This window comes from Orbicella franksi, chromosome 2 (genome assembly GCF_964199315.1).
Source record: "Orbicella franksi chromosome 2, jaOrbFran1.1, whole genome shotgun sequence".
NCBI classification, from domain to species: domain Eukaryota; kingdom Metazoa; phylum Cnidaria; class Anthozoa; order Scleractinia; family Merulinidae; genus Orbicella; species Orbicella franksi.
In genome coordinates, this window is record NC_138146.1 from 22,169,874 (window position 1) to 22,193,635 (window position 23,762).

At 40.0% G+C, this 23,762-nt stretch overlaps 1 protein-coding gene across 1 annotated transcript; it reads right to left on the reverse strand.

Annotated features, from left to right (window-relative positions):
- Positions 1-482: 482 nt before the first annotated feature.
- LOC145478675 (carnitine O-palmitoyltransferase 1, liver isoform-like) lies at positions 483-23,762 on the reverse strand. The gene is made up of 28 exons (XM_081456773.1): positions 22,591-23,762; positions 21,118-21,261; positions 20,707-20,737; positions 20,162-20,263; positions 19,989-20,063; positions 19,419-19,481; positions 15,479-15,556; positions 15,192-15,296; positions 13,966-14,050; positions 9,695-9,809; positions 9,425-9,505; positions 9,238-9,313; positions 6,694-6,741; positions 6,258-6,365; positions 5,749-5,774; positions 5,565-5,630; positions 4,759-4,846; positions 4,487-4,574; positions 4,178-4,208; positions 3,912-3,957; positions 3,688-3,740; positions 3,486-3,567; positions 3,063-3,141; positions 2,779-2,852; positions 2,654-2,689; positions 2,142-2,219; positions 1,471-1,563; positions 483-793 (listed from the first exon to the last, which is right to left on the reverse strand). The coding sequence occupies exons 1-28, from the start codon at positions 22,866-22,868 to the stop codon at positions 728-730; spliced, it is 2,295 nt and encodes a 764-aa protein (XP_081312899.1). The 5' UTR covers positions 22,869-23,762; the 3' UTR covers positions 483-727.

The following is a 23,762-nucleotide window of genomic DNA, read 5'->3' on the forward strand; positions in this document are numbered from 1 at the left end:
CTCCCGCTCCCATTATTGAAAACTTTGTGTTTACAGGTCATACCGATGCCATGGTAACATTTAACGTCAAGAAAATGATCACAGCTTGTTGGCTTAGGGTTTCAGCATTTGCTCGATGCCATATATAAGTGTTAACTGATCCGTCAAAGTAGAAGTGCTGGCAAATGCCGGAGACTGTTGTCAGCCACAAAAAGACTGCATCAAATCTAACAACATTATCAATGCTTGGTTTATACACGCTCAAGCCTTAAACACCCTACTATTTTACTAATTGTTACACCCAAAAAGCTTAATTCTTCATTCACGACTACTGCAAAAGACTGTTAGAAATGAATACATCTGGCATTTTGCTTGTGTTTATCTAAATATAAGCAACGTTATCTGCAACGACCGCTAAATTCACTAGCGATATTCTAAAATAATTATACCATTTTCACTACATGCAATTACTGCAAATCCTCTGCGAACTGCAAGCTCCCCCCCCCCCCCCAAACCGCGTGAAAAATGGGGATGTTTAAAGGTGAACTGTAGGCGCAAAATGGCGCATACAGGTATACGAGTACCTTTTTGAAATTGCGCCAGCTTGTGCTAGAAAGAGAACAAGCACTGTAAAGACGATAGACGGAACTGTAGTGGGTAAGTTAATTTTAAATGAGATTGAGCTAACTAAATAAATTATCATGTTTATGCTAAAGAATAGGTCGTTTACTTTTGGTGTGTAAATAAGTTATTCAAACAAGGCCTTCATTTCTGCCATACTTTCTTTGATGAACTCGGAGAAGCGTTTGGTGTCCTGCATGAAAAGATAAAAAAAGAAACAGTTTTACAATTGGTGAGCAGCTGGAGGGGAAAATGAAACCACGCAACATCTCCGAAAAGACCAAGAGGATCAATTTCCAGTCTAAATCACATGCACTTCACGTGACAGATTAGCATAGCCCAGTGACTGACTGCCATAGCAAACTGGGAATTTGATTGATAACATACCTGCCAATAAAACAGCTTATTGATACTTTATGTTTAACAGTTCAGCCACCGGACTACGTAAAAACGGTTCGACCGTTCGCTCTCGGTTTCCTCAGCTTTCGATATCTACTCGGGGATTCTTCCCTCGTCAACTGACAGAGAACTCGAGCTCACACTGTACAGTTGTTCAATATTTTTACCTAATCGTACCTTTTTGGTACGATTAGGTGGCACATCAGGCGAGTTTGGTCGAGCTAAAATACAAACCATGGCAAGACCAAACGAGCCTGACATACTGGGGAAGCGCACCAAAAAGGTACGGTTAGTATTAGGCATTTACCGTACCCAAACTCGGACAAGTAGCCATGATATCATCCATAGGCATATCAGGTCAGTGACTTGGTATTGCAGGTTATTAGGACAGTAGAAACGCCTTCTGATTGGCTAATTGCGAATATGGGTACAGTAATAAGACAAAACGGCACAGTGCAAAAAGATACTTACAGTCAACTGAGATGAGACCTTGCAGGTGATGTGATAAAAGATGATGTCTTCACCAGCAATAATATACGACACTCCATAGCCATCATCGGCAACCTGGCAATAAACAGCACATGAATCATCCTTCGTGAAAGTTGTGGAATATACTGTAACTTCCTAACTGATATAATTCTTGTGGAGGCAAACTGGCGTTGTTGACTTTGATACTTCACAAGACTGAGGCAGCTGTCTGTTGCTACTCGTTGACTGACTGATTACATAGTTCTTTTCCTCTTTAAATAAGTTAAAAATTGCCTCAGTCCAATCATAGAGAGTAAACTGCAAACACGTAGTCAACGCAAATACACCAAAACGCAGGTCCACAGCTAATATAAAAGAAAACGCAATCATGGTTCAGTTGGACCCCGCTAATTCGAACTCGGTTATTTCGAACTCCATACCATTTTCCTCCGATTTGTAGACTATGAGTAGTCCCTCTTTCGCTTAGTCCGTCGTGCGTGAATCGAAAGAAAACCGCGAGAAAAAAAATGGCCGCGTACTTTCTCGCCCCAGGAGATTTGCCCTTTAGTCATTTACTACTATCGGCATTGTTTGAACTCCCGCTATTTAGAACTATTTTTCGCTTCCCCTAAGAGTTGGAAATGGCGGGGTTCAACTGTATGTTCATATCTTACAGGTCCAAAACCTCCTCCAGCTGTTTTCTGTTCTGGATACTTATTGTAGTCTGTCTTCTTGGTTTGCTGAGTTGCAGTCTGCAAAGACACAAGACAACGCACCCTGAGAATACATCAAACGTCTTTTAAAACTACCTAAATCTTGAGACACAAGCCGATGGCATATGACACAGGGATTGGCGTATAGTGACGTCATCATTATAATCTGTCGGGGATTTTATGATAGGGTTGGAGAAGAATTTTTGCTTCCTGAAATTAGGATGCTCACAGATGTCTGTTGCACAATTAGGCTGCCGGCACTGCACTTTGTCGAAAATAGATAAGAGAGTACACGAAGGTTAACGTGAAGTTTAGATTGAATTCCCACAGCTTCTAAAGCCATAAAAGTGTCTTGGAAATATACATTTTAATACTACTAATGTTAGAAACCTGTCTGAGAGACATCCACATGCCCAGACTAACTCTGATTACTTGGCTAAATAAGTGTACACGAAGAAAGATTCATGACATACTTGGCTTGTTGAAAGTTTCCACGGTTCTTTGAGAGCCTGTGAAAAAACGAAAGAGTGAGTAATGCTTATCCACCACAGTCTCCAAACTTATCAAGCGTTAAGACCTTCTTGATGATAGTACAAACCTCTTTCAGAAAAGGCGAGTCTTCCTCCAAGTACCTGGACACCACATACAGGCCAAACAAATGACGGTCAACACCTAAAATAAAACACCACTTCTTTTAGAATAACTATATTTTTTTGTTGTCATATTTTTCTTCCTGAAATGCCAGGTAGTTTCGTTGCCTATCAGCTCAAACTCTGGGGCTATGGTATAGGAGCTGTGAAAAAACTGACAGTTCAAGCTATTTTGTTTCATACCTATTTCAACCTCTACTTATGATGATAACATAAATTGTAACTATTTTACCTTGCCCAGCCATCGCCCTCCTAAAACCATCAACATGTGCTTCCGCAGCCTTTACGAGCAATTCCTTCTTTACAGATTTCTGAGGAAAAAGGGAAAAAAGTAACTTCCTTTTCTTACGTTTGCTTCACAAAAAAATATCAAATTCCTGAAGCAGTTCAAAATATATCGTAGGAAAACAGGCCATTGCAAAGTACTTCAGCCATCCAAAGCAATTTGAAATGATTTTCAAAATATCATAAGTACTGTAAAACACTCATTTATTACGACTGAGAAGATTAGGGATAGTGTGCACATCAATTTATAAGGAGTGCAAACTAAAAATTAGTGACAAGTTTGCTTGCTCTCCGCCAGTAACAATGAAGTAATTCTCACAGAAGTTAGATTAAAAGCAACATTTAGTGAAAGAGAAGACAAGCCACATACTGTAGCAGAAGGGTCCAGCATTGCTCTGACAAAAGAGCATGACTCGGTGGTACAAGGCCTGACTGTCTCCGTACGTCCCTCCCTGAAGCAAACACAGAACATTTCAGTAACAAGGCTGATTCCTTAACAATACAAGTGGTAGATTAAACATAACATCAACATTAAATAATGCAAATACAAACAACACGGAGCGAATAATTACCTAAAAAGTCTGGTCATGGAGGATTCATAAGTCAAACTGAAGGTTTGCTGGTCCTGGAAGCAATAATCAACAGTGAAATAGCATAACTACATGCAAAAGGTAATTATTACCGGTAATAAAAAAAGGCCTTTTATGATAATAACATGTAGTAACATGTATTTATGAACGAAATAAATGTACAGCAAGCCATGAAATTAACGTTCATAACTTCATTAATCACAAACCTTGAAGTAGGCCAGCTGAAGACCCATCTGAATAAATGCGTCTGGGCTGTGAAAAAAAATGTTCGAATGTTTGTACAGATGTTAGACAAGTTTAGGAACATTGCAATAGTGGACAGCTGTCTTGCCTGTCAGTTCAGTTGGAGGCCAGTATGCACATACAAGCAGAGTGTAGCTGTACTAAGCCAGCACACAGCCTACTGTATGTGATAACTTTGGTAGCAAATTGGATTTTAAAAAAAAGGTTATAAAGGAATTTGTTCTATTACCTAAGTCGACACTTTTTTATGACACCCTTTCCTGAAAGAAAAATTACAAGATTGGTAAGCAACAGCTTTTCAAAATATCACATTATTGTTATTACTAACTTGCTGCTTGCAAAGACTTATCTAAAGCAGACAGAACATAAATTTCCAGTGTTTTAAAATGACATTTTTTAACATTTTATAGTTTGCTGTAATTTTCATGTCTGTTTTCCGGTGGCTTGCGATTAAGGGAAATCTTAAGACTCAGTTTTTTAACAAAACATGACACTACAATAACTCAGTAGTAACAGCATGACATTGTCAACAACTTACCAAAAGCAGTGTGTACAAGCACATGAAGGTCAAGATCATTGATCAGCAGTTCTGCCTTCTTCTGACAAGACTCAATGATGGACACACACTGAGTGAAGAACAAAAATATCAATTGCAACTTACCTTGATTAATTTTAATATACACTGCATAAACCTTGTGTGTGTGCACAAAAATTCAAACTGCATGCATCAGTAAATTGCTGGTAATTTCCCTTCTTTGAGTTGCAGGACACACCATAATTTTATTGGTATTTTGCTATGTCGCATTGTACCTTTTCAGGGATATCCCACTGGAGCCTTGTTGGTGATGGCAGCTGGTCAAACTCTGGCTCCCCTTTGCAATGACCATCTTCTTTGTACCTAAAAACATTTTGTCCCACATTTGTGTCATGTTGATCAATTTACCTTTCACATTCCATTACCGAGTTTATTCACTTATTATTACTCACATTGACTTTGACAGTGCTGATCCTAGCAGTATGCAGAACACCTGTCACATATGAACTCGGTTAAATGACCTTGCTCTCCATGAGTTCTCGTAGCCCAGTGGATAGAGCGCCTGCCCGGTGTTCGGGAGGTCATGGGTTTGATTCTTGTCAGAACTCAGATTTTTTCTTTGTCACGCTCGTGTCATGATGATCAATTCACCTTTCACAAACGTTAATTTTTTATCGTTTTGTACATTATAGTTGTTGGTTTGCCAATTTTTTTTGCTGTGAAGTAATAAATAAATAATTATGGCTTCCACTTGGTGTTACATGTACCATTGCTTACTGGTAATACCATGACCTTTCAGCTTTGAAAGCATTACTACCACTTTGAAAATTAAAGACTTGTTTGTATTAAGCTGAAGCTCTCACTACAAATACATGCAGGCTCTGTATGGATAACAGGTCTAAGAACTGTACACATATTCAAGGATTTCAGGATCATAGTTCTTTGTGTTGGAATATTTTGAAACGATCTGTCCAAATGATAATCATTTATCTCGAATAAGTGTAAAAAGGGCAAGAAAACACATGTACATGTATGATGAATAAAGTTCTCATTTACTTACTCAATCATAATATCACCTTACCCTAACATCTGAACATCATCGATTAGCACATACTCTCCTAGGTGAGAAACAATTGGGGCATCTGCCCTGCAAATGCAAAAAGGAAATCTGTCCTTTGTATGTTGTGATCAACAATGCAGGAAACTATTTTCTATAAGAAATTTCTTTTGAAAGATAAAATTTAAAGCGGACAATGTGCTCATACCATGAGTGCTCAGCAGTGAGGCCAAACTGTGAAAAAAACAAGAGCATCCTTAATAATTTAGTATTAACAAAGTTATCACTAGAACATTAACCTTAGTACTTCATGCCTACAGCTCCATCTACCATAGATATTCATTATTTTCCAAAACAGTGGAACTCAATACAGTCAGTGGTAGTTTTGAAACAGTAATCTTACTGTACAAAGAACACCATGTTACACTAATAATTGTAATTTTTGGATGCTGTTCTAAGTTTTTTTTGTCATTTGAGAATACATGCACCCATAAGTCTGTGAGTGGTAATAATTATTATAGCTGAACTGGCCCATACTGGAACTAACTTATCCAACCTCATACATGTAGCATGAAGTCCAGAGCCCAGTAGGCCTAACCAGGCAGCCGCTTTGCCAGTGCTTTCATGCATATGCAAAGCTAGTCAGGATATTACAGTTTAAAATTACCCTGTGCTGAGGGAATGCATTTTATGTTCTGTCCAGTCTACTCAACCTACCCTGCCATTCTTGAAGATATATGCAGAAAAGGACTTATCAAACCAGCAACTGTGGCCATTGCCATGAAGTAGATATCGACAGAGAGAATCAAGATCTTCAGACTCTTCCTGATATTTAAAGAATACATAGAACTTTAGACATATTAAACAATTCTGTGAGTTCTTTTTGAAGTGCATGGGAGAAGGAATCCATTCAAGTGCAGTACATGGAATTAATATGTATTGTTTAAGTAGTCAGGCATTACAAGTTAACATTTAACTGTTCAATTACACAGGCATAATATGATCAAACTATCTCATTGGTACTCAAATCATGCCTGCTGATAAGAACCAGATTAAGAAATTTTGAGATACAAGTACTTTAGATTAACTTTGTAAACATCCTGAATAGAATTATACATCTAATTAAACACATTATGCCACCATTCACTCTTACCTCACCATAATTCATCTCCAAGTCCTCCAGATTCAAGAACACTGCTGCCTGAAAATTTGACAACCATGGGGAAATTGTAGACATGCAAATTACTGTCCCCAATCAGCAACAATGTTTGGAAGTACATTTAAAAATATTCCTTGAATTTTAGAAGTAACATTTGACTGAACGTGTGAACATGTGCAAGTCCCAAAGTCCAGAACAATCTGGTTGATATGACTCATGCAAACTTGTTCTAGGCATACGGAACTAGACTTAACTGTGATAGTCAGACATCAATAACAATGCAACAAAACTTGTTGATGTCCAACTAACTACACTGGAATTGTGCTGGCATGTGCCAACAGGGCTCTACAATACATACACGTATGGGTTATGGACCAAGCTTGAGGTCAAGATGGCTGGATATGTTTATGGGCCAAGATGGCGTCAAGGTCTATAAACTCACCAGAAAAGAATGAGGTCAATATCCAGTCATTTTGACCAAACAAGCTTGGTCAATAACGGATTTATTATGCGGCTTTCAGGGAAACTTTTCTTGCAGGACAAAGCAGGCAGTCCCAAGCAGGCAAGATTGTAGCCAATCACAGTGCAGGATTTGGTTTATCTTGCCCACTCATAGAGCTAGCCATATACTCTCACCTTGCGGACACCCCGTTATTATGGATGCTTGCTATTAAGGACAACATTCAGATCCCCGGCAAAAGCTGAAGAGATTTCACTGGAAATGACTCTCGCTATTGCGAATACTCGTTATTACGGAATTACGGACACTTTCGTGGTACCAAAGTGACAATTTTATTGTTTTGACTCTTGATAAAGCAGACACTACTTACTTCTCATATAACATAATTATGTAAAATTACAGTCTGCTGTTCATCATTTGACAAAATGCACTTCAAAAGACTTCTGGAATGTTTATTTTCACATCAATTCCTTTTTTGCCTGCACAGTAGTCTTCAAAGACATTGTCTATGTTATTTACTCCACGTTATGGGCACTTTTTATTTCACACCCCACTATTATGAACTCTTACTATTACGGACACTAAACGACATCCTCAGGCATGTCTGCTATAGCAAGACTTGGCTGTAATAGTGTGAATTACTGGAAACACCCAAGCAGTGATGTCACCTGTTTAAATCCTGTATGTGTATCTTCAATTAGATCACTGACCAAAAATACTCAAGCATGTCCTGTACACGTAGATAGACACTTTTTACTCAGTTGCCATAGGCGAACCCAGTCATAAAATGCGAACGGGGCTGTCTCCTGCGTCAAAAAATGGCTACATTGTGCAATCGCTACCCAGAAGACATTGCGTGTGTGCTTTGTTTCCCTTGCGTCTTTCGAATGACAGAAAAATCTATTCTTGGTCGATCAGAAGACTGTTTGTGCTGCCAGTTTTAGAGTGGAAACTTCAGGTTGACTTAACAGTGAAGCATTCAGAGTGAACTTGGTTCAACTGTTATCCAGTACTGTTGGTCGATTGGAAGAGTTAATATTGGAAACCTTTAGAGTGAAACCTTCTGAGTGACTTCAGTTAGTGCTTTTAATCTGAGGCTATTTAGCTACACAGATGAATTCAAGAAATGTGGAATTGGAGAGGTACAGTGATCATTTCAGTCCAATGCCTGATATAAGCAACAATACCTTCCCAAAGAAACTGAAACCAGATAACATGAAGGAAATAATTGGAGCCATGATGAAGTGAGATTTTAAATGTTTTCCCTGATGATTTCCAGCTTTTGAACTTGTTGGAAGCCTAGTATAATTTAGTGCACTGTTTACAGTCATAGTTGTGGAACTTAGCAAAGGAATTGACACTAAGGCGAAATACGACAGCCAACGTGCCCGTGATATTTTTGTTCAAAGTGAGTAACAATATGGTCAGTGCTGATGACAGTGCGAAGATAGGTACACAGTTGTCTCTCACTGAGGAAAGTTGCATTAATAAAGAATCAGAAAAATGATTGAGATCGCGATATGATCAGTTTATTTCTTCATGTTGCTGTTAGCCGGCTTAAGTGCAAAATTTACCGCTGGGGGTAACCCTGTGATGGACTGTAACATCCCATCCATGCGGGAGGAGTAGAAATACTCCTGGTTGCTCCGTGCTACAGAAGTAAACCAGATGTAAATACAGTCCTGATGGGCTGCTTGACTCATATGCAGACTCTTTTATGTAAAATTGTTATATGCCTTGAAATTCCACTTTTAAAATGGAGGCAGTCATTTTGCCTAAACAACAAGTACATCAATGAGAAAGGTAACTGCTTGAGTTTAATACATCAACATTGACAAAACCTTCGGTTTTTCCTTGATTCTTTCATATTTTTCTTTCTCCTATTTTGCAGAAATTTAACTGTGTATAACATTATTGAACTGAGCCTAAGATATACCATTGTAATATCTAAGTTTCCACGCTGCATGTACAATTTACCATTTCCTTTTTCCAAATTATTCTGAAATATTTACTGCCATAAATGCAACCCAGTTATGCTTCCTAAAGCATCTTGTTGTTAACTAACATGGCAAACTTACATCTTCAATGCAACCCAGTGACTGCCTATTCACACCAGTACTGAAGTACGTACTCCTTGTCTCAGCCCACAGGTTTCTAAAGCATCAAGAAGAAGGTAGCATCAAATGCTTTAGTCCTACCTCAGCCCACAGTGATAGATGGCAATGAACAAGACAAAAAAGGACTACAAAATATTCATGTATTAACCTGTCAGCACTTGTCATGGCTGGCAGAAGTTCTTCCCCTGGGACTGGTTTCGACTCATCCTGAAGAATTTTCAAAATTTGTCTACAAAAGAGAAGCAGTAAATTCACAGTAAAACACACTTTGGTGGCATGATGTCGCCACTGCCTTTGTGATAAAAAACAAGCTAAATGTAATCATCCACAAGCAAATCATTCACATAAATATAATCTGGCAAATAGAAAACAACATTTCAAACACATCAAAATTCATTTATTTTTATTATAAACCAACCTTTCCAGATCGGCAGGCTTCAACAGTACTCCACGATGGAAAGCTTCAAGTCTGAAGAATCTTCCTCGGTGGTAGATTACAGTGTGTGATGTTGCACCATGATGATGGAGGTGATCTAAAGCAGCAATAATACATCCAATAAATGTTAGAAGTTATCCTTGTTTCTGTGAAGGAAAGGTAACATTAGTACCAGTACTACTCAATAATAACAGAGAGAAAGGATTGGTATAGTCTACAAAAAGCAATATTAAGAGTTACTTGTTCTCCATCAGAACTGTAGTAAATCAGGGTGAAGCGAATTGCAGATCTACATGCTTTAATAATCACGAAGAGGAATGAATTGAAATCCTACATTACACAACATGGATATCCGATTACTGATAACATGACTCTGCACGTGACTCGATTATAACCTTCCTCCCCCTTAAGACTTTTCAACTAGGGCTGAGACTGGGCCCGTCGTCTGCGCCACAGTTCCTTTTTGCCAGGACTTGGGGGAACTGAAGTCCTTTATGAACACAGGATCACTGGCTTCAAAGTCCCTGTGTTTGGCATGGTGGTCGTGGGTCTGTTTTTTGATGTTCTTGCTTCTGTCTCACCAGACTTGCAGTGTTGGGCACTATGAGGTCAAGCTTAGTTCTCAGCTTTCTCTTCATCAGCAGCTCCGCTGGTGTAACCCCTGTTGTCGTGTGTGGTGTTGTTCCATACTTGAGCAGAAAACGTGACAACTTGTCTTGCATGGTTCCCTCTTCCATCTTCTTTATCCCTTCTTTGAAGGCTCTAACTGCTCGCTCCGCCTGTCCATTCGAAGCTGGATGGTATGGCGATACTTTGGTGTGTTTGACGCCATTTTTTGAGAGGAAATTCTCAAATTCCACGCTTGTGAAATTGGGACCATTGTCGCTGATGATGGTTTCCAGGAGACCATGGGTCGTGTAGATTTCTCTCAACTTCACTATGGTGGCGGCTGATGTTGTACTTTGCATTATGTGGACATCCATCCACTTGGAATGTGCATCGATTACCACTAAATACATGTGACCCTTATATGGCCCTGCATAATCAATGTGCACCCGTGACCAGGGTTGACCGGGCCACTCCCATGGGTGGAGAGGTGCTTCTGCTGGGGCCTTCTGGTGCAGTTGGCATTGCTGACACTTTATAACTGCATCTTCTAACTCACAATCCATGTTTGGCCACCACACATAACCACGTGCAAGGGCTTTCATCCTTGATATGCCCGGATGGGCTTCGTGAAGCTCGGCTATGACTTGTGCTCATCCTTGAGGTGGTACTATCACCCTGTTTCCCCACAGAACGCATCCACTTTCTATGGTTAATTCTGCTTTCCAGCTCAAATATGGGTTTAACTGCACACCCTGGCAGTGATGTGGCCATCCATTAAGTGTAAACTGGTGCACTTTTGAGAGAACAGGATCACACCTTGTCCATTCTTGGATATGACGTGAGTTGATTGGGGTGTGGTCCAGATGTTCTAAGAGCAAAACTGTCTCTCCAGGTACAGGAACAGACTCTGGCCTCTTGGAAAAGGGGAGTCAACTTAATGCATCCGCATTGGCATTTGTGGTCCCTGTTTTATAGGCAATCTTGTACTCATATGTTGCCAAGGTAAGGGCCCACCGCTGAACTCTCGGAGAGGCTTGTTGGGGTACTCCTTTCTTCTTGTTGAAAAGCCCTTCCAGTGGCTTGTGATCAGTCTGTATGGTGAACTTGTGACCGTACAAGAACTGATTAAACTTCTTCACTCCGAAGATGATGGCCAAAGCCTCTTTTTAAAAAGTGGAATAACCACGCTCAGCTGTGTTCAGTGATCTTGAGACGTAACCAGTTGGGCGCTCTGTTCCATCTGCCATCCAGTGGGAGAGTACCACCCCTACTCCATAATCTGAGGCATCACTCGCCAAGATTAGTTCCAGATCTGGCTGGAAATGTACCAGGAGGTTTGCAGACTGGAGTAGTTTCTTGGATTTGTCAAAAGCCACCTGCTGCTCGGTCTTCCAACACCACTTTGTACCTTGTCTAAGAAGCTTGTGGAGTGGTTCTCGTACTGTAGCAATGTCTGGTAGGAAATGGTGATAATAATTTAGCATTCCCAGAAATGCACGCAGCTGAGGAACATTCTCAGGCACTGGGGCATTCTGTATGGCTTCCACCTTAGCTTCTGCTGGCTTGATACCACGACCATTGATCTCATAACCACAATAGGTGACGTCCGGCACCATGAAGAAACACTTTTCTTTCCGCAACCACAGTCCAGCTTCTGACAGCTTCTTGAGTACTGCTTCTAAATTGGCAATGTGATTGTTGTTGTCCTTCCCTCTGATGAGAATGTTGTCCATTTGCACAATGACCTGAGGAATGCCTTGCAAGAGGTTTTCCATCGTCCTCTGAAAAATACCGGGTGCAAAGGACACTCCAAAAGGCAGTCTATTGTACTGAAATAGGCCTTTATGGGTGTTTATGGTGGTAAACTTCCAAGATTCCTCATCTAGAGTCATCTGCTGATATGCTTGCAACATGTCCAGCTTGGTAAATTTCTCACCACCTCCCAGGGTAGCCAAAAGATCCTTTGTTTTTGGTATTGGATAATTGTCCAGTGTGGACACTTGATTTACTGTTAGTTTATAGTCTCCACAGATCCTCACAGTCCCATTGGGTTTTGCCACAGGTACAATGGGCGCTGCCCATTCTGAGAATTCCACCGGAGATATAATTCCTTCACGCTCCAATCTTTCGAGTTCAAGTTCGACATTGCTTCTCAATGCGTAAGGTACTGCTCTGACTTTGATGTATTTTGGTTCCGCATCTTGATCCACGTAGATCTTCGCCTTTACACCCTTTAGCGTGCCCAATCCTTCAGCAAATACATCGTGGTACTTTGAAAGCACGTCTCGAAGTGCCAATTGGGGATCATCACTGGCTATCTGGAAGATTGTTTCCCAATCCAAGCGAATTTCTTCAAACCAATCTCGACCAAGTAGGTTCAGTCCACCACCTTTGACAATGAGAGCGTTTAATTTCTTCTGCTGGCTTTCATATTTTACTGGAACCGTAACTGCTCCCAGTACTGGAATCTTTTCTCCTGTGTACGTGCTTAGAACCGCTTTTGTTGTCTGGAGTGGACCCAATGCGTCACGCAATCTTCCGTACGTTGCTTCATTTAATATCGTCTTCGAAGCAACCGTGTCGATTTCCATCGTGGTTTTCCGTCCACAAAGTTCCACATCCACTTTGAACGATTTCTTTCGATCGCTGGACAGATGATACATGGCATAGACATCGTCTTGATCGGCGCTTTTCTCAACAAAATGCGTTCTTTGTTTACCATCTGGCCGGCGCCCTTGTTTGTCTTCCTTTTGAGGTTTCTTCTTTCCTCGACATACTTTAGCCATGTGGCCTTTCTTTTGACATTTGTAACACACTTCGTTCTTGTATTTGCAGCTCGAGGGATCATGGTTCCCACTGCAGCGATAGCACTCCCGTTTTGGCTGAAAATGTGGAGGTTTAGTTTCTTCTTCAACCTTGTTGAGGCTGTTGTCACTGCTGGACCCAGGCGTCTTCCCACCAATATTGATTAGATTCTTTGAAGCCATTTCTACCGCCTTGCTGAATGTAAGCTCTTGTTTGGCCAACAGTCGTCGTTGAATGCGATCGTCGCTGATTCCACAAACGAGTCGATCTTGCAGCATGTCTTCGAGTGTTGCTCTGAACTGGCAATGTTCTGAAAACCTTCTGAGTCCTGCGACGAACTCTGCAACATTTTCCCCTTCGAGGCAACTCCTGCTATGGAATTTGAATCGCTCGACGATAACACTTGGCTTCGGCGAAAAATGGCTCTCCAGCTTTTCTAAGATCTCTTTTAAACCTGCATCACCCAGTGTCTGGGGTTGTAACAGATCGGGAATTAACCTGTATGTTTTGCTTCCACAAACGCTTAACAGGATAGCTCTTTGTCTCTTCTCGTCTTTAATTTCATTTGCGGCAAAGTACTGCTCGAGTCTTTCCACGTATTGAGTCCATGATTCCTCTGACTCCTTAAATTCTCCCACGTTCCCGTAGGTTGCATGTTTATCCTCATCGCCAATGTAATAAATCAGGGTGAAGCGAATTGTAGATCTACATGATTTAATAATCACGAAGAAGAATGAATTGAAATCCTACATTACACAACGTGGATATCCGATTACCGATAACATGACTCTGCACGTGACTAGATTATAACAAGAACACATTATCATTAGCATCCACACCTTGTTCTTTAAGTGGGATCCTGGTTGTATTGAATGTTCTCCTGAATTGTTCTGAGCAAAGTGGAATGATACCCATGGCAAATTGCTGCAAAGGAAAGAGTAGCACACATTAAGAATGTAGTAGATGTATCAACAACGATTTATTATATGGCTGGTGCCCTGACCACTAAGTCAGGCCAAGTTTCCTCAGTCAGCAAGGAAGTAAACAAGAGGTGAAGATGATAGATTGGCCATGATTTGAGGATACAGCCTGGTTACGATCCTAGAAAAGCATTAAGCTGGCTTCTAGTGGGTAGGAGATGAGTTGGGAGAACAAGAAAAACATGGCATAAAATGGCTGAAAAGAAGAGAAATGAGGGGCTAGGATGGAAGAGTTGGTGGGAGGCCTGCCAAGTGGCCATCCACCACAATAAGCGATGAAGATTTCCTGAAGCCCTGTTTGCCAACTAGGCACATAGAGAGCATAGATGATGATGAATGCCTGATTTGTATTGGTATATGTTGTAGGTCAATTTGTTCATAGGTCAGATTGTTTTCAACCTAGCTTAATTTGCATCCAAGGGGAAGGGAGAGTCTGGTCTAGGACCAGAAAAATTAGACCAAAAAATTTGCAGTGATTGCTCGCATGGCTTAGTGAAGATGAAGGTGGACTGCAAGGTCAGAGATCAGGTGTTCAAATCGACACATAGGTGAGTACAAAATAATAATAATAATTAAAAAAATAATAATGAGGAGTGTTTATTGTAACAAAAACTAGAGCTAATAATAATAATAATAATAGTAATAGTAATGATAATGATAATGATAATGATAATGATAATGATAATGATAATGATAATGATAATAATAATAATAATAAAATGATAGGAGGGGGGTTGATATGGGATCCTAGTACAGTAGGCCGTAGTTAGGCATTGAGGGGAATGGGTGGGTGTTATTGTTACTCCTTTGTAACATAGGCGTGTGGCCAGTCGGTCCTCTCCAGAAAACTCTTGGGCATTTTTTTTCCCAGAGAGTTACAGAAAGTTTTTTGGAAATCATCAGACTTTCAACAGAAATCCAGGTACTCTAAAGATCATTATTGAAAATTAGTTATTGTGAGCCCAGAAACTTGAGACCAAACTGCTGCTGAAATATAACTATTTTATTTTTACAACAATAAATAAATTACAGTATCATATTGTTGCAAATTCAAAGCCCAATCAGTTAGATAAAGGGAAACTTACTGGTTCTAACTTTTCCTTGAAGATTTGTTTCCTGTAGAGGAACAAGGCGTGGATCATGTTGGCTGCTCTTGCACTCTGTATTCGAGAAGGAACTAGCAAAGAATCCTAATAAAACAATCATCAAAAGAATACTGGTTACTTACACTACATGTACAGTACACTGGATTGTTGTTGTGAGTAAAAACATGTAGGTCAACTTTTCTCCTGTAAATGGCGATGGCCAGTTAATTAGCAGCAATGTTTTCAAAGGTTCAAATTGTGTAACTATGACAATAACAGATACTAACCACTCCATAGTAGTTACTGTTGATCATAAGAGGCTCCCTGGATCGTAGATAAACAAACTGTTGCCACCAGTCACTGATCTGTTTGACAATGATGAACACCATTAATGACAGACAACACGTAACATTTATAATAATTCACCCAAACATACATATACATGTATATACACTGTATTATTGTTAGCAAATTTACACAGGGTCCACAGTGAGAATTGACTACTGTAAACTTCCAAAAGTAACAACTCCCGGAAAGTAGCGAACCCCAAAAGTAACATCAAAAAAATTGTGGCTGCTAATAAATTCCGTAAGTAACAACCCCTCAAAAGTAGCAAGCCCAACCCCAACCCCAACCCCAACCATGCAACCATTCCCCGAAAATAGTGGGACCCAGGATCAATAGTATATATTTATTTTCCCAATCAATAGTCAGGTGAAAGTTACGTATGGTAACTTGATTTAATGAACTCTACAACAAGGGAGGGCATCGCTTATGCCATAAAGCATTGTGAATGTTAACCAAGTAACAAAACCATAATAATTGCAGGAATTAACTTTGATTCAAATTAATATCATTTTCAACAGGAGGGTATTAAAATAGACCTGACTACCTTTCCTGCCAACCCTGACAACACGGTCTAGAGATGAAGAGCTCACCCATGTGGCAGCAACATATTATTTAAATTGGAAGAGCCCAGCCACACCAACTATGTATATAACATATTTTGCTCCCCAAAAGTAATGACCCCTGGAAAGTAGCGATGCCCCCTGTCGGGAAAGTAACAAGCCCCAAACTCTGTTAATTCCGAGAGTTACAAGGGTCATTACTTTCGGAAGTTTACAGCATTGTAAGTACAGTTCAACCCCTATCAAATGGCCATCCCCAGGGAAATGGATAGTGGCTGTTTAACCCTTTCACTCCTGTGGGCCTTATGGGCCTGAATGCCAGTTATTCCTGGAGCTAATTAGAGTTGTCACACAAAATATTCATCAAAATCTAAAACATGCATGCTCAGTAGAATTTGGGGCCCTTATAGACAGAACTGTATAGTGGAAATAATTGTGGAAACATTGTTCTTCTTTATGGAAAGCTGAAAATACACACACAAAAAAAGCTGTTGAAGTACAGTTGCTCGAAACTTCATGTTCATTAAAAAATTTGAATTTACCGCCATTACCGCGGTCTGAGTTCCAAGCTTCTCCTGGGTCAAAAGGCCAAATGACAAGTTTATCACTTCTAAATGTACAATGGAGAGAAAATAGATGGCTTATTCAGTTCCTGTTGTATCTTTAAATGTTTTGCTTAGTCAATATATCAGAAATAGCAAATTATAAAATGAATTTCAATGTTCAAGCATCTTCACTGTGATACTCGACGAAGCACCGCACTTTACATAATGCAACACCACACTGTTGGCACTTATTTTTCGTCTCCACTGGATAGCCTTTTGGGGTTTTTCGGCCAGCAGATTTGCACTGTACACATTCTTTCTTTCTGCCTTCCATTTGAACCGATTAGTGGTCTTGTCTTGGCTCTTGGACAGGCACTTGGTTGGCTGATCGCTTTCTATATGAGTAGTTGTTTATCAAGCGCTTTCCTAACTCCAACCGAAAAGCGGCTTGTGGTCGTTTTCGCTCACGGTTTCCTCTTCGGTGTTCGCATTCCAGAACATATCCATTGCAAGCAGCAACACTGAAGAGGAACCAAAAGATGTATCGGTACCACTTTCGCGACTGTCTTCCAACAGTGTAATAAGATCGAAACTGATCAGCGCGATCTACACCACCCATGTTTGCTGTGTAGACATCCGAGACACGTGGTTTTTGATGTTTCTTCCATTCTTCTTGTGCTGCACGGTCCGAGAAGGCTCTTCTGGTGAAACATTTGTTGACAAAAATGCCACGTCTCGCTTGTCATGCCATTTTACAAATAAAAGGTTCCCTCTTTGCTGCGTAATCATTTGCCCTGGCTCCTGAAGTTTATTCTTAGCACATTGTGGGAGCTCTTTGCATGTGCATCTTACCATCGAACAAGCGTATGTTTGTTGAGCAAGTAAATGATCTAAAAGAACAGGGCTAGAAAAGAAATTATCGAAAAAAACGTGATAGTTTCTGTTGAAAAACAGACGGACCATATGCATTACAACATCATATCCCAGCCCGTGTCGCCTTCGAATCTCTCCTTTGCTTCCTAAATAAACAGAAAAATTTACAACGTAACCGTTCGAGGAATCAGCCACCATCCACACTTTTATTCCGTATTTTGTCGGTTTAGCCGGTAAATATTGGCGAAATGATAGTCTTCCTTCAAACGCTATCATTCCCTCGTCGACAGAAATGTTTTTTGTTGGCAAATAACAGCGCTGAACATTTCTCAAAACGGCAGTCAAAGCAGGGCGGCATTTGTAAAGCCTGTCAAAATTTGCTTCTCCACACGCGGGTTCCCGACTTGTATCATTTAGATGCAAAAATTGGCTAATTTCTTCGAATCTGTTCTTTGCCATGACTCACTTTATTCCCTCGTTGCCCATAAAAATGTCTACTGACCAGTAATCAGTGACTTTGGGAAGAATATTCATCCCCATGATAACGCACATTCCAAAGTAAGCTTTCACTTCGGCTTTGGTTACGTCGCGCCATCGACCAAGACGTTGTTCGTTGTCGGCTAACATTTGGCGAGCATAGCGGTTTGTCTCCTCCACGATTTTGTCGAAAAGATCCTCACCAAACATGAATGTAAAAAAATCATGAGCTTTAGGGTCGGCTCCAACGTCTACAACAATTCCTGATCGTGCTGAAAATTCATCAACAGCGATGTTACTGAGGTCATCCGTCCATTGTTGTTCTTCTTCTTCGTCACTCTCAGCGGCTTCTTCATCGCCATTTTCTTCATCAATTTCCTCGCCATCTTCATCGATGCCTTCGAAATCAATATCAGAACTATCTCCATCAATATCTCCAGTGTCTTCTTCATCGGAATCTCCGAAAATTGCCCTGTATTCATCGAAACTAACATCTAAAGGATCTACTCGCCTCGCCATTTTCCCACTTAGGTTGTTATCAATTTGGAGTTGATAGAGCGAATTCCTTCCACAGAGGAAGTGTCTTTGCTTTATCAACTCCAAGTTGATAATAAACTATGTGGTTTTCGCACATGAACGACAATGTTCTCACATTTCTTTAACAGAAATTGTTTTTCACTGTCGCCATGTTTGCGCGCTTTGTTCATCATGGAAGACAAAATTTGCATCCCTCTATCTCTTCCTAGGGAGGCCTTTGTTATGCGCAGTAACTACAATATGATTGGTCAATATCTCAATAACAATAGAAAAATATTTGGTGAGCATATATTCTTTATTAGGGGAGGGGAGAGAAGCTGTAAACAATGACGTTTTTTTTTGGCTGGTTTTGGCCGGTTCAGGAATAGTAGCGTGTTTCCGGCCGGCCGGTTTTGGCCGGTTCAGGAGTGAAAGGGTTAAAGGGGGCTGGTAGTTTAATAGAGGTAAAAAAACAATAGAAAAGCCCACATCAAGACTTGATTACTGGCCGTCTAATAGGGGTGGCCATTTAATAGGTGGTTGCTTAATAAGGGTTCAACTGTATTTTCACTGCACGTCTGAAATGGATAACCGTCACAGCATTTAATTTTCTGATACCATTTCTAGACCTGGGTGGTGAGAAATGCTGTAAGAGTTAAGTGTCAGATTGTCCAGGAGCACAACACAAATGACTCCAGCCAATATTTAAACCCAAACAGTTTGGTCCACAGTTTAGAGCACTAACCCTGACAGCGTATCCTAAAAATCAAAATGCGCAACTTTATAACTCCAGGATTGAAAAGGTATCATGAATCCAGCACTAGAAATGTTTACATGTAACTTAGACACCAGTCTACAAATTATATTAGAAAGATAAAGGGAAACTAAAGTAAATGCCCAATACATACATAGTTTGATGACCACCAGGATTTCCAAACCAGGTAACGTTGTAGCTTCTTTCCAAGACCATCCTAGAAAAAGTTATATACAGTGGAACCCTGTTAATACGACCACCTTCGGGCCATGGAAAATTGGTCGCATTAACGGGGTGGTCGTATTAAAGGGGTTCTTTAAATAAGAAAATGACTGACTGAGCTTTTTTGGGGCCAGAATAACGTGGCCATAATAACGAGGTGGTCGTATTAACGGGATGGTCGTAAGGCGGGGTTCCACTGTGACATCTTTAAGTCTCTTATAGATCGATATTAATACAGTCATCTCCCGATAACTCAAACATACAGGGGTAATCTAAAAAGGTTCAGGTTATCGGAAGTTTGAGTTATCGGAAGTTGAGAACAAATGTCTGGAAATCAGGAAAAAACAGAAACGGAACAAATGGAAATTAATTTTGGTTGGAGTTAGTGCAAGGTTCGAGTTAGCAAGGGTTCAAGTTATCAGGAGTCCACTGTAATGCAATTGTGTAAGTGTGAAGCTAGAACTACTCAAGATACTTAAATTTTAAGGATAATCTCTCAAACCTTAAAATCAACAGCCAGTTTTTCCATCTCCTTGAACCTTTCTTCACTAAGAACAGGTCTAACTGATTCCAAATACTGAAAAATACACAAGCAATACAAATTGTGATTTATTTGTTGCAATAAAGATGTGTCAACTCCGGTATTCGACATTCATTAGACTTTAGATAACTTACTCTCCCTGTAGTGGCTTCAAGATCTGGAACAGGTAGGTAAGGTAAAGATTTCTCATAGCTGTAGAGAGTTGGGTTCTTTCCACCAAGAAGTTTTACTAAGCCCTGTAATCACAAAATAGTTTTTGTAAAGATGTGTACCTAGGGCCATGTAAACAAAGTTTGGAAAACATCTGAGAATGCCATGTTCTGAACTACAGTCATGTACATGTAGATTTATATGTAGTACAATAGCCACACATGTTATGCCAATCATCCACATCACAATAATAAGATTTAGTCTCCGCATACCAGGAGGTCAATAGAAGCTTCAAGTACATATAGATCAGGAGTTGTAAACAGTCTTGAACGTTTACATGATGTCACATTGAAAGCACATGCAGCTGGGGGAATATTTTCTCATGAATTAATTTTTAACAAAAATTTTGTTAGTCCCTTTCAGTCTGCTACATTTTACTGTACTTATTTAGACGGTGAGAAAGCAAAGTTAGGGATGTAGTTAGCTTTCATGTTCTGTATGACACAAGATAAAACTAAAACAAACTTACCAGCCAGCATTTGGTTTTTAATGACAGCTTCCTACAGCAAAAGATAAGGAGTTTTTAAAACTATGTTTACTTATTTGTTTCCAGTATTTAAGAGTAAGTTGTACTTTTGACTAACATCAAATTGAAACTAAAATTTTTAAATACTAGCCCTTCCTGGACAAATACTCAAATGTGTAAGTATCTGTAGTGTTCACATTAAATAATGTGATAAATTCAATGTTCTATGATCTCTAGATACATGTATATGATCAAACAATGTAGCTTGGGCAAAAAGATAGTTTATTTCATCACCTAAGTTGAGGAGAAATTAAACTTACTTTCCTGAGGTTAGGTGTAACTGCCTGGCTTACTAAAGTACAGACCTGGCAAATAAATCACATGACTGTACTTTAACAAGATATACAACCTTACCCTCTTGGTTCATACAGAAATGCTCTATAACGCAGCAACTGACGAAGAGTGAATTGATGAATATGACCAATCAGCATCCATAGTATTGTCGCACACAACAACACAGCAACTGCTATTACTGTTTTAGGGTCTAAACTATGCCTCCTACAAAAAATAAGATAAGTAGTGGCAACAATAATATTGGCAAGTTACTGAGTACATAAACTTGTGATAACTGGACACTTGCTTGATAAGAGATAACCACTAAGTTTATCACAAAAATGTTGAATCTTATTCTGATCAATACAAGTACTGTATTTTCATGTAGTGCAGCCCTTTCCAGGTATTCAGTCAGTTTGCAGTTAGCTTGAGAAACAAAGAGTGGAAGAAGGGCAAGGAATGTTTTTCGAGACTTGCTACTATTCATACAACATTGTAACAATAGCAATAATGGTCCTACATATTGTTCTACTTTAAAACACACCAGTCACTGGCTATCGAACATCGTCTTTTGTTTGAAATCAGGGTAAGCTAACATTACTGTTTAAAGACCTCTGATCAAAATATGCCAGCAAGTGCAAACATTTAACCTTGACAGACTAAAATCTGACAAGTAACTAATTTAATTATTGATAGATGTTCCTATTACATATGTAAGGAGAGGGTATTCAGGAATGTGATAATCCAGGAGTGAACGAAGGTAGCAGGAAGTGTATTGGAGGCAGAATAAGGAGGGTAGGAGATGGGGCTCCCAAGGTCAATAGAAGAAGGGGAAATAGGAATAAGGAAGTCTATATTAACTTCTTCCCTGTCCAAGTTTATCAGAACGTCATCCCGTACACCTGCTTCCCCCCTCACCTCAAACCTCCTGTCCCCCTTTCGGTGTGTGCTTCGATATCGATGTAATGCTTGTGTTACACTAAAGACTTTAGATCATCTCTTTTTATTTGTATTTATCTGGCCAACTAGATAATTAGCAAGTGTTAAAAACACTTTTATGTATTCTTTCTAAGAAAATACACTAGCTCCAAATTCTGAGTTTAGCTCAAAGAATCGAAAGTTGTTCCTATGTGAAAACCTGGTGATCGTCAACTGAGGGCAAATTTCTTGACGCTTATCGTAATCACCTGGCCACCTGATATGTAACTTTTAATAAATTGATATTGTAACCAGAAAATAATAGCTTTTGTCCACTTTAGCAAAACAAAAAGGCTTAAAAGGAACGATCCCCTATAAAGAACACATAATCATGTCCGTCATGAGCTTAGCCGGGCCATTTGAAATATTCAACGTAAACGAAAGCATATCTCTTAGCGAAAAGAACACCCAAAGAGAAAAAATATTAAAGCTTAAACTTATGTAAACTTATAATATCAGCAAATTTAAATAACCTCAAGACTAACAGTGTGGTTTTCTAACGGCACACAGTGAAATGTAAAGTTTATCAAAACTACCTTACGAAGCGGGCAAAGTCCAAGTACTATTACTACTCACCAGGGCATTCCACGCTCCAGCTTTCCTAAAACTCCCAGTGTAGTTTCATGCTCTGTATATCGAGCAGCGCTTAGTGCAGCCACGAGAAGAATCCAGGTTGCCGGCGTTGCAGGGAACGATCGTTTCAGGATAGCCTTTTTCGCGCCCTTTACCCGCCGCTTAGCAGACTTCATCATGGCCCGGCCGACAAACTTCAAAGCATTTCTGTCAATGTTGACGAAAATTCCCTCTTCTGTTACTTGGAATTGAAACGCGACGCCAAGTCTCGCTTCAGCCATGTTGAATCCTTGAGAACACCACAAGATTATTTACGTTATTTGCCGTAAACGGTAATAAGTTAGCCCTTGAACAAAAGCGTTGCGTGTTTTTGTCCGTAAATAACACGCACACCTCCACAACTCCTCTCACACCAGCGAATAAAATAAACACAGGGTTCAAAGTACACTTGGCCTCGTTCCCGCGTGAATGCGAAGAATGTCTGGCTGTGCTGTGCTTTGTAACTTTTTTGTCCCAAATTATTTTTTATATTGTAGAAGAAACTGAACGTACATTTGTATCTCTCCTTTTATATCTTTTCTAAAAATTGCATAACCAGCGTAAGGATATACAACGTAACGACAAGCCAACGCAAAGTAACCACGGGGGAGCACACGCGGAAACGTCCTGTGGAGTTTTTGTGACTCAGCCAGGACACGGTCGACACGCGAACGAGCGAGCTACAGCTACTAGTTTAGACTGCTGTGACTGCTTTAAAGTTGTCATCACGTATGCGCGGTACCCGGCACATACCATAACAAATATCTAGGAAAAATTGGGTGATCCACACCTCTCACTTGCTGGAGTGGCTAGCCAACTTGAGGGTTAGCTTGCCCTCTTCCAGATTTACCGCTCGCCAAGAAAAATTGTGAACTATGTTGGTGATGGCATTTTCTTTGTTTGTTTTTCCATATGAAATTAAATCTAAACCTCTATTCCTCCTTTTTGGTATGTTCTTCCGGGTAGACTGTAGCCCTAAGCTTCTTCTTCCGCATCTCAGAACATTTCACCTTTTCTGGCAAACATTGTTCCTTGTTTACCCTTTTTGGGACGTCTTCGTCCACATTTTATGACCCTATTGTCTTTTAGGCAAATCTTCCGTGTTTCTTCTTTTCACCACGGGAAGGGTAGGCTGT